This window comes from Phodopus roborovskii, unplaced genomic scaffold (assembly GCF_943737965.1).
Source record: "Phodopus roborovskii unplaced genomic scaffold, PHOROB, whole genome shotgun sequence".
In the NCBI taxonomy this organism is placed as follows: domain Eukaryota; kingdom Metazoa; phylum Chordata; class Mammalia; order Rodentia; family Cricetidae; genus Phodopus; species Phodopus roborovskii.
The window spans coordinates 11570648-11585302 of record NW_026125391.1 but is presented as its reverse complement, the minus strand read 5'-3'; the positions used below and the strand labels follow the sequence as shown (position 1 = coordinate 11585302).

General features: G+C 40.5%; 1 protein-coding gene across 1 annotated transcript in view; it reads right to left on the bottom strand.

Annotated features, from left to right (window-relative positions):
- Bzw2 (basic leucine zipper and W2 domains 2) overlaps nt 1-14655 on the bottom strand; it is a 53035-nt gene that overhangs the window by 26293 nt on the left and 12087 nt on the right. Inside the window, exons 2-3 of the mRNA XM_051175090.1 lie at nt 6874-6938; nt 1753-1929 (exon numbers count right to left, since the gene is read on the bottom strand). Coding sequence (XP_051031047.1) covers nt 1753-1929; nt 6874-6931 — 235 coding nt within the window. The 5' untranslated portion in view covers nt 6932-6938. The remainder of the gene's footprint in view (nt 1-1752; nt 1930-6873; nt 6939-14655) is intronic.

Sequence of the window (14655 nt, the reverse complement as noted above, 5' to 3'; positions counted from 1 at the left end):
ATACTAAAAGCCATGTTAGAAATGCTGTATTTCATTATTAATTTAAATATCAACTGTTAATGTAATCGACAAAGTTCTACAAGAGACAGATGTAGAAAGAGATTCATGATGCATAGCAAAATGTTAACAAAAACATTTCCTTTGACTACTAGGATCCTAACCTAAGTGTCTCCATACTTAAATACTGTGTTTGGTGCTTGCTAATTACACAGATCAGGACACAAAGATGTGCCCACAAACACTGAACCTCAATATTCTTTAACATCGCTGGGCTATAACTCTTGAAATCCACTCCAAATGTAACACTCAGGGAGGTGAAAGGTGGAACATATTGCTTAGCAAACACAAATTAACGTGCATAGGACAAGATGCATATAATATCACTCAGTTAAAAAAAACAAAACAAAACAAAAAACCCAAAAAAACCCACCACCACCATCACCAATAAAAAAACCCGTGTGAGGTGAGATTTCTAGAAGAGAACTAACCAAAATATTATCAATGGCTATTCCTTATATAGGTTCCTTAAATTCTATAGTGATGAGTGATTTGTATAAATGGTAACACAAAATTAATTCAGTATGCAGTGAGAGTCAGCCATGTGGAATGAGGCCTGGTGGTGTGTGAGGCCATGTTTCCCATCAGAGCATGATGAAACAGGGACTTGGAAGAAGCTATGCTTTGAGATGGAGGAGGGTATTCACCTTTTCTCAAGGCAGATTGGCTTGGTCAGTGTTTCTCAACCGAAAGGCAGATGCCTGGAACAGCATTTTCTATCCTGTTAACTGTCTCATCGGTGCAGCCAGTGCACTCTGCCCCCACTTCCAAGCACTTGCAACAATCACAATATATCCAGAGATTTCAAATCTCTCTTAAAAAACAAAAACAAGGCCTGGCAGTGGTGGTGCACACCTTTAACCCCAACACTTGTGTTTTGCTTCATGTATGTAAGTGAGCCATGTGTGTGCGGCACCTGTGAAGGGTGGAGAGGGCATTGGATCCTACAGAACTGGAGTTACTGATGGTTGTGAGCCACCTTGTGGGTGCTAAGAATCAAACCTAGATCCTTTAGAAGAGCAGCCAGTGCTCTTTAACCGCTGAGTCATTTCTAGCTCCCAAACATCTCCCAGGTAACTGAAAATCAGGAAAACAGCTTCTAATGACATATAGCTACCATGGAAATCAACCATAAAAACTAAGATCTAAAGGGGCTGGGCAGACAGCTCAGCTGTTAAAAGGTCCACATTCCTCCAACCCATATAAAACACTCAGTGAGCTAACACAGAATTCCCTAGAGCAAGCTGGAGTAGCCACATTAGCAAGCTTTGGGTTTGACTGAGAGACCCTGTCTCATTGAATAAGGTGGAAGAACTATAGAGGATGATCCCTAACATCAACCTAGCACATGGAGGAGAAAAGAAAAACAGCCATTTGATATCTGGGTTTGCCAAGTGTTTGTTAAGGATCTAGAAGACATACACAAATACACAAAGCCACAGCCTTCTACAGACACTATGAAGCAATTGGCTTTTGGCTGTAGTGACTATTGTCAATAGAAGCTCTCAGTTCTATGCTCTATGAGCCAGCAATCATATAAACCTACATTAAAACCATGCAGAATTACAAACTAGGTAAAAAGTTACAGATTTTTAGCAAATGTAACTAATGTGAGCTTCCAAGGATTCTATCCTAAAAGGAAACATGATAAAGGAATTGAAATGCCGTAAGAAAATGCTAAACCACAGGGCTTACCAAGCATGCTGCCAGCCACCAGGATATCAAAGAGTGTGTCTGCATAGCGACGGTAATCTAACCGTGAGCCAGTAGAATCCAAAAATTTGGCTACAGCTTCAAGGTCATCACCAGCTTCATTAAGCCCCTGGACAAGTGTATCCCTGAAGACTGTGGGTTCGAATTTCTCTTTTTCATCTGAAATTAAAAAAAAAAAAAAAAAAAAAAGTGATTCTGTGTGTACCCATTTAGTCCTGAAAGAAACTGGCCATATGGATTTCCATGTTCTAAAACCCCTTGTTTAAACGTCTATTCAAACAAATTGATTAATTCTGTACATTAAGGCCTTATTATATTTTAAGTATCTAACACATGATAACATTAATTATTGTTCATTTATGTCATTTGTAGGCTAATGCATATGCTCTATTAAGACTACCTATGGAAGAAAAGTAACTACTGACACTTAAATTATTATTTTGTCTGAGATAAAGAAATGAAACAGGGAATCGAAGACTGAGGAGAGTGAAAATCAACAAGGCTGAGATGGAGGACATAAGAAGGGGCCTCTGTAATATAAGATGAAAGGCTCTGGAGCCATGAAGGCTGGATATGACAAGCTGGATGTGTGATGTATAGTTCCCAGGCAGGTACTGTCTTCTGTCCTTGCCTCTTGACATTCAGTGTTGAAGATCACAGACACTTTTTTTTGTTGTTGTTGTTTTGGTATGTGCATGGATGTTATATCTATTTGTATTTTACTAGGAATCAAAACATAACACTTTATAATACTTATTCAATAAATAAGACAGTGAGATACTGGTTTAGAGTCTTGCATTCTTTTCAGTGGATTCTTCTAGCTATTGTAACCCATTGCAGCATCACACATCCTCCAGACTCTAGAAAACTACACTGTAAATGCAGGAATATGGAAAGGAGGGAAGGAAGGGCTTAATGTTATGACTTTGTAGATCATCTAAAGAAATTTCAGAAGAAACAGCTGCTATGCAGCTGCTGTCTCCAGTGCACACCAATGAGGAAGATATAGCATAATACGGAGACACACATTGAAAGGCACCATGAGCTAATGTGGCGGTAAACTGAAACCACGAACATAGAGATATGGCACGGTGTGGTGGGGAGAGAAGTAAAGGGGTTGAAGGAGTTCTGGTCTAAACTTTAGATAGCTGTCGTGTGGAAGGTTGGTATTGATGAGAAAAGGGTAGAAGAGTGCAGAGTAGTATTATAAACACTTCCAGAGTAACAATGGAAAATGACAGAAAGTGAAGAACTCAGTGGGAGAACTGAACGAGAAAGCTGGAAGCATCTGTTGTGAACAATCTAGAAAAATCTTAGTCAAAAGACGAGGAATAGGGCAGGCCAGTCAAATACTGAAATAGCACAGTAAAACAACGGCAAACCTCCAAGTCAATGGAAATCACTTTTAAAAATTTCAGGAAGCGTTTACAGAGTTGAAGAATATGAGTTTTCAGTTGATGAGTGATGTGAACATACCACACAAAGTGCCTTCATTGTCATGAAATTTCAGGACACCAGAAAGAAAGAGCAACTATCTGAAGCATCTGGGGCAGAGCAAACTGAAACAAAGTCACACATAAAGTGTCAAGGAACAGAATCGCACCAATTGTTCAATAAGGCATGAACAATTCTGGTTCAGAAATCAAGAACCTTCACAAATTTAGCTAAAAACAATTTCCAGCCTAGGGCTCAGCCAATCTATTCTTCAAGGACAAGAGCAACGAGGATGCGTTGAAACATTTCAAAGCCTTAAAAGTAGGGAGTAACTATCGGCTACGTCATGAGATCCTACAGAGGAAAAACACATGAAAAGGAAACAACAGTGTAGACAGTGGGCAGTTCAGCTTCTAGGTGACAACTCAAAGTTGCTGAATACAGCAACGTCACCAGGGGAGCTCTTCGGTATGATACAATGTGAGGGTAAAGGGCTCTTATGTACCACACTCCAACCTCCAAAGACTTCCACAGTGGAAGAGGGTGTGGGAAGAGCTTAAGAGGCAGAGTCAAGAAAACAGTGACTTCTGGGTACAGGACCCATGTGTATATGAATGTATAGTGGCTATGACATCATGTATAAGACCCACACAAGCCTAAATGAGAAGAAGCATGGAGGAGGGAGTTGAGCACAACGGTCCTCCCACTCCCCAAGCTGAGCAGCTAGTGTCAGTTATTAGTGGTTGGGAGAGAAAGTGTCCATCGTCTCTAAAAGTGTAGCTGCAATAAGTCTTCTGTTATCCGGTGGAAGGCCACACATCCAAGAACATTTGGGCAGCCCAAGCTGGTCCTGGTAGGGTTAAAAAAATAAGTTGTATGGGAAGGGAAGGGAGGTATATCTGGGAGGATTTGGGGCAGTGAGACAAGGTGAATATGATCAAAGTAAATTATATAAAATTAAAATCAAACTAATAAAAACAAGTGAGTTGCATCTATGATACAAGAATTCTTTTAACATACTATTATTGCTATCAATTCCTTTACATAACAAAGGGAAAGTTACTGTTTTAAGTCACAGAAAAATGAAGCCCAAATAAGAGAATGACTGAATTCATTTTACCAAAGGATCACGATGATACTGTGAGCAAGAGTGTGCTGTGAAGATCATGTCCAGTCACGGGGGAGGGAAGGACAGGAGGTATGCAGGTGAGGGGGGTTGGCGAGAGGGAGCTGAACCCTCTGCTTTTATAGTAGGAGGTGAAGATTTAATACCAGAGGGAGAGAGACAGAGACAGAGAAAGAGATCTGGCTTCATGAATGTGAAAATGAAAAGTATCAATTAAGAGTCAAGAGGCCCTGCTGTTATAACAGCATCTCTTAGAGCCTTTTGTTTAAGTAAAACTCTCTAGCTTGTACAATATGGCTACCCATAGTTGTCTAACATGAGAATGAGATGGGTAATAAGTAGTTAACATCACTTATACCAACATCAGAACCACAGTTACTACTCAGAGTCATGGGGGAGGGGGGATGAGATGACATAAAGACATATATAGATTAATTGCAACAGTGTTTGCTATAAAACAAGAGATAAAAGACCCTTTGATGCTGCAACAAAAAACATTATGTAGCCACCAACATGCAAATGGAAGCAACAGAAAAAATATAATTAGAGTCTTGTTGTGTAGTGGGGGAAGGGAGGATGATTAAAATTCTAGAGGAACAAAGTACATAGGCTGTGGGGGTAGAGGAATCATAGCTCTGAGGCAGAGGAACCCACAGGCAAGCAGAGCAAACATCACCTTTACCCAGAATCTCACTGGAGGGTAATCCTTTCCCTTAGGAGTCGGACGTTTGTTTCCTTAGAATATTAAAACCACAGGAAATAAAAAGACCATAGACCCTTTATTAAGTCTGCGTGACTGACTTCAATTGAGCCATTCTCACAAAGACATTACATGTCTGGGCGTTAACTGAGGTGGTAGATCAGGTTTTAATAATGTAGAAATTACAGACTAAGGCACTGGGAAATATAGTTTGTGGGGAAGAAAAAAAAAAAAAAACAGGAAAAACCCAAGCTGTGACAAGAATACACTCAGAAAGAATTATTTTTATCTAAGAGAACTTAAAAACCAAAAAACAAACAAACAAACAAAAAAAAAAAAAAAAAAAAAAAAAAACTTGACACACACCTTTAAACCCAGCACTTGGGAGGCAGAGGCAGGCAGATCTCTGTGAGTTTGAGGCCAGCATGGTCTATAGATTGAGTTCCAGGACAGCCAAGGCTACACAGTGAAACCTTGCTTCAAAACAAACAAACAGACAAAAAGCCAACAACAACAAAAAAAAAAAACAAGCAACCAAAAAACCCCCACCAAAAGCAAAACAAAGGAACACAAAAACAAGAAGTCCTTAGTCTCCTGGTAATTTCCCAGAGGAACGGCCAAGGGAAAGGCAAGGAAAGAGACAGCTCAACATGGCCTCAGACTGTCACCTTGACAAAATCAGAGTCATCTTGGGAGAACATCTGGAGAATGTTCCTAAGCATGTCTTCAATGCTATCTTCTGTCAGTGAGAACTAGTGTATGAGAACAACGGTGACCAAGTTAGGGTGGTGGTGTACACATGGATTCTTTTTCAGGGTGAAAGTCTCTCTTATGATAACATCATTCTGTCAAGAGCTGTGGATGTAGCTTAATGGTAGAGTGCTTGCCTCACATGTGCACATGTGTAAGACGGTCATGCACACAGGAGAAAAAGCTGAAAAGCAAACGGCAATCACATAGCTATGGTGATTCATGACTGTGGTTTCAGTCTCAGGATGGTGAGGCAGAAGGATTCAAAGGCAGCTGGGGCTACGTGCTGAATTCTAGACCAGCCTAGACCACAAGGTAAAAACCTACCTGAAAGATAAAACCAAACACATCAAAAAAAAAAAAAAAAAAAAAAAAAAAGGAGGAAGAGGTTGCTAACTGAGAAAAGGGCAGCAATATTGTATTTTCAGTAATTCTTCACTTCCTTCATCTTATTTTTCCTGAAATAATATCTTTGTAAGTTTTAGCTAAACCATTTTTATATCCAAAGACTTGTGTATAAACCAGTAATAAAAATTATGTATTACACAAAACTTGTCAAAACTACATCTTGTGCAACATATAACTACAAAGCTGACAGACAGTTCATAAAACATACAGAAATTTTAGTGCTTCTCATGGCCTGGGGTCTCCTACTGCTCTGCTCACAGTAGCACTGAGTGACAGGTCCCATGCTCATCAAGGGCCATCACAGCATTAGATTAGATCTGACTTCAAATTTCTGGGAACATTTGTCTCCTAGCATCACTATCTTTGTCATGAGTATTTTCTCAGAAACCAAAACAGGAAACTACAATATAAACAATAATGTCAAAAGAGTAAAGTTTGTAAGAAAAAAAATCCAAGTTTATTTTATTAATTGTATTCATTTTGGCCCCAGAGAGGCACAACTTGGGTAGGATAGGATATAGAGCCACCAACCACCAAACACAAGGGACCCAGTTCTGTGGCGGCTGCACTGTGGAATCTAGGCTATTCAGAGTTCCAGCTTATCAGTAAGGGGCATAGGGAATCATTCAAGCTCTTCTGAATTCTAATAAATTGACTAGAACGTTACACACACAACACAACTTACCCCTTTTCCGGGTTTTGAACCGCTGGCCTGTTAGTACTGGCTTCTGATGCTTATTCATAAAATTACTGAAAAAGAAAACAAAGTTTGTGTGCTTTAAATTAGCAGTCCAAATTAACCCACATAGATAATAAACCCATGTTGAACCTCAACCATCCGTGATATTTTAAATTACTGAATTAGCAAAATGTACCAGTTTACCTACAACCACTTTTGGCAAAGGTTGGGAAACAACCACCTTCATCAATTTTAACATAAGTGGACTTCACACCATGCTTTCAGGGAGCATATGGTAGATATCTGTAAATACTTACATGTATATACCTGCCAGTCTAACAACTGCTGTATAGTGTTATCCTATAGTTACATCCACATACCAACATACATGTAAGTGAAAGATATAGTTACAGCATACAACATGCATCTAGCTAAGTAAACTACAGCATGGGACCTTACATAGACTTAAAGGATGAATTAGATCCAACTGTGCGGCTTCTCAGCCTCGGGCTCCATCTCTATGATGCAATTTTATTCAGTCCGTGTTTCTTCTCATCACACACTAGGTTGCGACCTCACTGTCCTCTGCTTTTGCTCCAGTTCAGTTACTGAGGTCACATACCTGCCTCTTACAGTCTGCTCCCCCGACTGTTGCTAACTGTCCATACACATTCAAATGCCTCTTTTAATACAAGTTTCCCCCACTTTAACCAGTGTTCTTCTCCCCCAGTCTTTAGCAGGCCTGGTCATTTTATTGTAATCTGCTTGTGGTCTGTATCACCCTGAGTGTCTAACCTCAAAGAGGTTAGGAAACATCTAGGTCTTTTTACATTATTTCCTATTTTCAACACCTAAAAATTGAGCAATGTGTAAGCATTTAAATATTTAACCAGTAAGCAGCTGTGCTACAGGGGACAATATTCAACTGTTAGTAGGTGGGAAAAAAATTCCAAACATTATAAAGTGTAACTTTATGCCTTATCCATGGAAGAAAAATTTAAGCACTGATATATAAGCTTTGTTCTCTAAGACCTTTTAACAATTAATAGCCTATTGGCATGAATACACCCCCAAAATATCAAAATTGCTCAAATTACAGAGGCCAAGTAAGACACAAACGTGTTTTAGTACTACAAAAACATTTTAATAAATTGCGATTTGAAAATGTCTAGATTTCTTCAATGATACCATTAAAGAATTAAGAAAAAATTATTTATTATTTCCCTATGTTTAAAGGAATCATTAACAATTTATAAAAAATAAATGTTCCTTCCCAGGGCTGGGGCTGTTGCTGGACGGTAGAACATTTGTTGGCCTGTGATAGGTTTCCTGTTCCATCCCCAGAACCACCACACAAAATTCCCCTTACCACCAAAAACTTCACATTGATTGCTATTGGAGAAGTAAAACTAGCTACACATAAAGCAACATGCAAAACAATTTACTTTACCACTGGGGTTGAGTTTTTTTTTTTTTTTTATTTTTGGAGGGGTGTTGAGTTTTTAACAACTTCGCATAGTGAAGGGAACTGCTTTGAGATACAAGGATGGCTAGCTTGAAGAAGATTCACAAAGTACAAATACTGAACGATGCAAACAGTCACAATGTTCATCAGTGATACCCATTCCATCTGACGGATGCTGGAATTGGAGCATCCACACATGGATTACATATGTTAACTGTGAAATGCACTCAGAAATCTCTCTGTTGGTATTTTTATTAGATTCATCCCAGATCGGCAAACACTGAACACCCACATCTCCCTCCACACCTCCATACCCGGCCCCCAAGAACATCCAAATGTATTTCTTATCATTCAACAACCAAACATCAAGAGTTTGAGTCTCATCAGGAAATTTGGGAACAAAAATAAAACCTAAAATGTAGCTCTCTGTCAAAATGTTCTTACTCTGTAAACATTTGGGGGAAATTCAAGTGTGAGCTTTCTCTGAAAGTTTTGTTTTTGATCCAGAATACCAACTGAAAGAGTCCCCCAATTAATGTTCTCTTTGCACCCCTATTCTCATTTTTCCTCCCACTGGAGAAGTGACACAAAACACTTCATTTTAAAAGCTTTAGCTTCTTTTTTTTTTTTTAATTTCATTTTACATTCCAACCACAGTTCTCCCTTCCACCCCTCCTCTCATCCCCCTCTCCTCCCAAGCTTTAGCTTTTCTACCGATTTCAGTTCTAAATGCTTAAGTTTTTCACCATCCCTCGTTGCGGGAACTTACTGTTAAAGCCATCTAGTCTATGTGAGCAATAACTGAGCAACACATAAACACTATATGTATGCAAAGATTTGCAAACATCAGCAAAACTCAAAACAAACAGAACCTGTCTCCCGTAGCTAGGATTGACGGGAAGACACTGATCACTGCAGACCTGTCACGGAGCTGTTACTATTTGCAGCAGAGGCATGCCTCCCTCTAATTTTAGCTCGTCATGCTACACCATAATCCGCTCCAGTGAGGGTCAGCCTTTCTAAGGTCTTCACTGAGCTCTTTTGAAAATCCTGGTCTCAGAAAAGCCAGGGCACTTGGGATTGAAAAATGGGCCTTGCTCAAACCTAGGATGATATTGAAGATACAGCGACAAAGAATACTGAAGTAGGGCAATGTTAAAAGTACACTGTTTATTATGTTTTCCATACGCATTATAATCTGAAACCAATTAACTAGATACCTGGCAGGTATGATGGAAGCACATTTGTAATCCTACTAGTACTTTGGAGACTGAGACGGGGGATCGCCAGTTTGATTGTCAAATAAAATGAGACATACACTGAGTCAAGCCAACCACAGATGATCTACAAGGAAAGACTTAATCCTCCCCTATGTCTTTAAATGAGAGACGGTTTGCTGTAGAACTCAGAGGTTTGTGCACATGCTCTGGCTTTGTTCTTGTTTGGTCTGGTTTAGTTTATCTCTACATTTTGATAGCCTGTCTTCCATGACATGCACAGCACTACGCACACAACAGTGATGCTATCTGTGCACACAGCTTCAACTTAGGAACAACAAATACTCTAAAGCAGAGGTCACATTTCTTTCTCTCCTGTGAAAGGAGAGAAAAATACGCTCAACTTTAAGGTCTTATCTCTATTCCAACTGCTATGGTGTGAAGAAGCCAGACGCAAAGATGGCTTAGAAGGTAAACACTATTGTCTGTGAAGCTGATGGCATGAGTTTGACTCCTGGAACCAGGGAAGGAGGAAGGAGACAAACAACTCCATGACTCCATGAAGTTGTGCATTGATTGCCACATATGCACAGTGGCACACATGTGTAACAAGTCCTTTTCTGTCCTCCCAGCCAGGTCCCAAGTAATGACATGAAGACTTATTAACCAGGAAAGCTCTGCCTATAGATTAGGCTTGTTCCTAACTAGCTCTTATAACTTAAATTTACCCATTTATATTAATCTATGGTTCTATCACGTGGCAGTACCTCTCTTCCATCTTGCACCTCCCAATTTTCTCTCAGTGCCCCTAGCATCTCTTGTGTCCTTAGATTCCCCCTCCTCTTTTTCTCCCTGGAAATCCTGCCTATACCTCCTGCTGACCTACTGGCTGTTCAGGGTTTTATTATACCAATCACAACAAAACATCTCCATAGAGTGTACAGATATCTCACAACATTTCCCCCTTTTGTCTAAATAAAATGAAAGGTTTTAACTCTAATACAGTAAAATTATGTACAATTGTTAAGTAAGAATTACATTCACAATTCCCAGTCATTTTGTACTGTCAAATTTGGAGAAATTATTCTATAATCTTATCTTAACAAGTTTAAAGTTTTGTTACATAAACCATTTTCTATTATAACTTGCATTACCATCCTAAAATTATCTTTTTAGATAAGCAATTTAAACTTTTATGACTTCTAATCTTATACACTTTATACTTCTTTTGTATAAAAGAAGTATATACTAAATATATGTGTAGAATAACACTGTCTATAGAATGTTAATAGACTCTACGGTCTAGTTGCTTCTTAGTCCACTAAAAAGGTCAACAGTAGACACAAACATCTTAGCCTACAGTCAAACTTGGTGAAAGTATGCTAACCTAAGACATGGGTAGCCTCCAGAGATCTTAGGTTACCTAATTTTATAGGAAGTTTTAACATGTATTTATAGGTGAGTGCTGAAGTCACACCGTTTTCTCCTCCCCACCTCCCCAAGTTACAGTAAATGGGACATTCCCTCTAGGTTATTTTTTCCTACAGTCCTTTTGAATAGCCCATGAGATACAGAAGAACCACAATGCTAATGGACTGTGATGAATCTACACTTTGAGCATGTATCATGGCTAGGAAACCCACATGGAGCCTTAGCTCCTGATTCAGTGGTTAAAACCAAAAAGCTGACCATGGCCCTGTGGTTTTGCAAAACTACCCGTGACACCATGCCCCAGAGCTCGCCACACCAGAAAGTGTGGGTGGAGGCTTTTCAGGTGTCTTGCATCAGCAAGATGCTTCAAGTGGCGTGTGTTACTAAGGGATCCCCCTAATACCCTACCCCACCCCACCTCACAAAGAGAAAGTTTTGGAAATGGTACATTCCAAATCATTGTGAGGTTCACATTTCCAAAATGTGGAAGAGAGGCTAAAATATTTCTTTTCAAGTGTAAAAGCTCGACTAACAAAGGAACCCAACCTGGGATGTTCAAGGAAGGATAGCAGAATCAGAAACCTGACTGCGGGGGGTTCACTGTGCAGGCCACAGCACCAAGTATTTGGTGCCACACTAAACATTCTGGCTCCCTTCAAAGGAACTCCTACTTTACATATATAGGTATGACTGGAGATTTTCTGTGACACCTACAAACACTAAAGGGCCCCAGTGCTAAAACTGGATGAGTAAACAACCATTAGCACATACGGACAAATCTTCCTCAGATGAAGTATGGATAGTGGGAAACTGGCATCGGATTTCTGAATGAGGCGAGAGTTAGGACCTAAGAACAAGTCCACAGTATCTAGATCTATCCCCAGGACCACTCAAGAACCAGATAGCAAGGGATGTTCAGGAAGCCGTCACTGATATTCTTCTCTTTCCCCCCTCTTTTTTCCTCCTTCCAACCCCCATATACCCTCTTCACTGTCCTTCAAAAGTTCATGGTTACTGCAGGCATATTATGTATTTAAATACACATATGTACTCCTAAATACAACCTGTTTGGTCCATATAATGTTACTTGTATGTATGTTTTCAAGGCTAAACATTTGGCACCGGACAACCAATTGCTGTGCTCTTACCTGGGGAGGGCGACCTCTCCCACTCCCAGCTTTACTCAGCTGGCCACAATTCTTTATGTTGAGGGTTCCTCCATCCAATCTGTCGCGTTTATTGGTGTCATCCTTGGCTTATGTTTAGTCAGTCATGTTGGTGAGACTTTGGGAGTAGAACTTCTTTTTATAGTACCTCTCCATATGGTATGCCATCAGAAGGCACTGAACTTTGATAGGTGTTACAGAAGGAGCTCATCAAGGCCTCAGAAAAAGCTCAGAACTTGGTATCATTGGCAGCCAATTCTGGAGACCAAACAATACACTTAGCGGGGGCTGCCAAGTTGGCTTGGTCCTCTCCTACCCCAGATGGGTGCTTTGAACTTCCAGGCTGTAGGAAAAGCTCGACCATCATGCCTTTCCCTCTGCTATTGTTTTTATCAGAGGCAGGAGGCTCAGCTGAAACCCTCTTCCATGTTTCGTTGGGGGCACAGTCAACAGTTGCTCTGACCTGTCTTATTTGCAACTTGATTTATGGTGTGGGTGTGTGTGGTGAGGGGTAGACAGTGCCCAGTGAACCTGTGGGCACACAGCACAAAAAACGGGAAATATCCCAGCTAGAATCTGAAGTTAATCTGTAAGACAAATCATGTGCAGAGCAACTTACAACTTGCTGGCAATCAGTTCTACTTTTCACCACATGGGTTTTGGAGTGCACTCAAGAAGTCAGACTTGGTACCAAGCACCCTTACCCTTACCTGAGCGCTGAGCTGTCTTGCAGGCCAGGACTAAGCCTTTAATGCATGCTTTATGTGGGTAAGTCCATCAGTATGGAAGCTGTCTACTCAGTCCTGATATGGGGCTCTTCTGGCCCTGTTACACCTGTGAAACTCGGGTCTCATGAAGTCTCATCTGGAGAGAACAACTTAGCCAGGCTTCTAGGGTTTCCTGGCATGCCTTCTTTGCCCAAGCTCCTTTATAGGTCTTCTTCCTTTCCAGAACACTGGTGTGTGAGTTGGCAGGGAACTGTGGGGTCATTACCACTGTGGGGCCAACTGGAAACCCAAACCCAGGGGCTGGGTGTTTGAACTATTTACCTCGAGGGCCTTTCCTGTTTCAGTTGAAACATTAAAAATAATGGGGAGGGGAACAGCCACTCAGTCTCTCAGGACAAGAGGACTCCCTTTCTGCTGCTCAATCAGATAACCCATCTCCCTTTATTACCCAGAGGTTTTCCAGGCTCCCTTTTCAGCTAACAGACAAGACAGGTTCCTGTCACTGAGGGAGACTCTTCCAGGCAACTAGTGATGCTGCCCGCTGGCAGAAGGTTCCCAGAAAGCCAGCATGCCTCCTCCCTTTCCTTAGTTTCCTTTCGCCTGGGCTCCAAGTTCATCTTTCTCTGCTCAGTCTCTATTATAAATGTGGAGGGGCACATCTGGGGGGGGGGTCCAAGAACCAGTGTTTTGTATTCTCTTGGAAGGTGTCACATGAAGGTTGTTTTTGTTGAAGAGACACTTTCAAGAAGGAAGGCGGTGGGAACAAGTTGTTTCCCAAATGTGAGAGATACATACACACGGAGAGGGCTAGTTAGGGGCAATCTGAGATGTGGGTATACGCCCAGAAGTGGAAGAGCTAGGTCATCTTGATAGTTGTGGCAATGCATTATGATGAAAATATCTTACAGTCTAAGAGACTAGAGATTTTGCTGGAACTCATAGTCAGAGTTAATAATACAGATTAGGGTCACGTATGATGTAAGACTGCTAGCTTACTGTGTATTCAGCTGGTTTGTTTAACCTGCCTTTAAGAAACAATATAACAACCAACTTTACTTGCCTTGAATTTCCCTGTAATCAGCTTTTACAACCTAAGTTAATACATAGCTGTAATCTTCCATTATGTACTCTCCCATGCCCCTGGAGCAGACAGTAATACGTGTGTGTGTGTGTGTGTGTGTGTGTGTGTGTGTGTGTGTGTGTTATAATCATTTGCTAGAAACAGCAAACAGGCTGAAAAGTGGCGCTATAAAACGAATATCCATGAGACAAACAGATATTGCCTGATAAACAATGATGTCTATAATATTGGTTGTTATCTGGGCCACTTGGGGTTAGCTCAGTGACTTAATTAGAAAATTCTGTAATGTGTCCCTCGCTCCTTCCTTACCTATGTAATGCTTTCTGTACTGTTCAATAAAAGAAGAGCAAAGCCCTTTGTTAGGAACAGACGCACAGATTCTGAAGACAGAATTCTGGCAACCACTGATCCAGACTCATGTACCAGACAGACAGAGTGATGGAAGACAGCAGGACCGAAGCAGAAAATTAAAATCTGGGTTCCCTCCTGGTCAAATGACATAAAAGGAATTTGATTCCTTTAATTCCTTTCCTTTGAGTTTATTATTAATGTGTTCAAATCCATTGCAGAAATGTTACTTACACCTGGAATTACTGGCACAATTTTTCTACAATTATAATTTTATATCCTATGATATTCAAGGAAGAGGGTGGAAGACAGAAGAGAATACAAGATTTGAGGAGAGAAGTAAGAAGAGGGT